Genomic DNA, 1,183 nt, shown 5'->3' with positions numbered 1-1,183 from the left:
AGGCTGAGGTTGGTCACCTTACTGCTGGGCACCTCAAAGTGCCGCTGCTCGTTCCCCGCTAGGATCGACACAGAGATGTTCCCGTTGGCCGCGGGGGAGTCGGCATCGCTCACCGTCAGCAAGGCCACCACTGTGCCGGGGGCCGCGTTCTCGTCCACAGAGGCGAAGCGGGAGGTGGCTGGGAAGTAACGAAACTTCACCCGAGGCTCGTTGTCGTTGACGTCGAGCAGGCGGATGAGGGCCTCAGCCCGGCCGCTCAGCGCCGGCACCCCTCGGTCCACGGCCTGCACCGTCAGGGAGTACTGCTGCCGCACCTCATAGTCCAAGCGCTCCCGGATGCGGATCACCCCGCTCTCGGGGTCCACCTCAAACGGGAGGCTGCCAGCCCCCTCCCCGCCACCACCACTGCCACCGTCACCTCCTTCCAGGCGGTAGCGGATGTCAGCATTGGTGCCTTCATCAGCTTCGGCTGCAGCCACCTGGAGAACGCTGGCCCCAACGGGCGCGTCCTCAGGTACTCGCGCCTGGTAGAGAGTCTGGCTGAAGATGGGTGGGTTGTCATTGATGTCCTGGACAGTGACGTTGACCTGAAGGTACCCCCGCCGACGGGGCTCGCCCTTGTCCTCCACTTGCACCAACAGCTGGTAGGTGGGGGTGGCCTCCCGGTCCAACCCACCCCGGGAAACCAGATGCAAGAAAGCTCCTTCGCCGCTGGGGTTGAGGGTGATGTTGAGCCGGAAACGCCCCTCCTCGTTGCCGGCCACAATGCGATAGGAACCGTGGTCTACACCGTTAGTGCCACTGTCAGCATCAGTGGCCGTGTCCAGGATAAGCTGGCGCCCGCTGCCCGTGTCCTCCTTGAAAGTCACCACGATGGAGGGGTCCGGGAAGACGGGCGCGTTGTCATTGAGGTCGAGCACCAAGACCCGCACCTCGCTGGGGTAGGTGGGCTGGCTGGAGAGGACCACCAGGTCCACCACATCGCTGGCCAGGCTCTCGCGATCGATGGTGGCACGGGTGTGCAGGGCCCCCGAGGTGGCGTTGATGGAGAAGAGAGCGTGGTGCTCGCTCAGTCGGTAGGTGAAGCCGGGCCGGGTGGCGATGGTGCCCACCCAGGTGCCGGGCGGCTGCTCCTCCAGCACCTGGAAGACCTGTCGGGGCTCCGCGGCGGCGCCCAGCGGCA

General features: G+C 65.9%; 1 protein-coding gene across 1 annotated transcript in view; it reads right to left on the bottom strand.

The window, feature by feature from the left end:
• FAT4 (FAT atypical cadherin 4) overlaps window positions 1-1,178 on the bottom strand; it is a gene marked incomplete at its 5' end in the record, with an annotated part of 142,412 nt that extends 141,234 nt beyond the window's left edge. The window contains one exon of the mRNA XM_008938683.1: window positions 5-1,178. Coding sequence (XP_008936931.1) covers window positions 5-1,178 — 1,174 coding nt within the window. The remainder of the gene's footprint in view (window positions 1-4) is intronic.
• Window positions 1,179-1,183: the final 5 nt, after the last annotated feature.

Source organism: Merops nubicus, unplaced genomic scaffold (genome assembly GCF_000691845.1).
Source record: "Merops nubicus isolate BGI_N331 unplaced genomic scaffold, ASM69184v1 scaffold5024, whole genome shotgun sequence".
Classification (NCBI taxonomy): Eukaryota; Metazoa; Chordata; class Aves; order Coraciiformes; family Meropidae; genus Merops; species Merops nubicus.
Note: the sequence above shows the minus strand (reverse complement) of the source record. Positions and strands in the feature narration are given on the sequence as shown.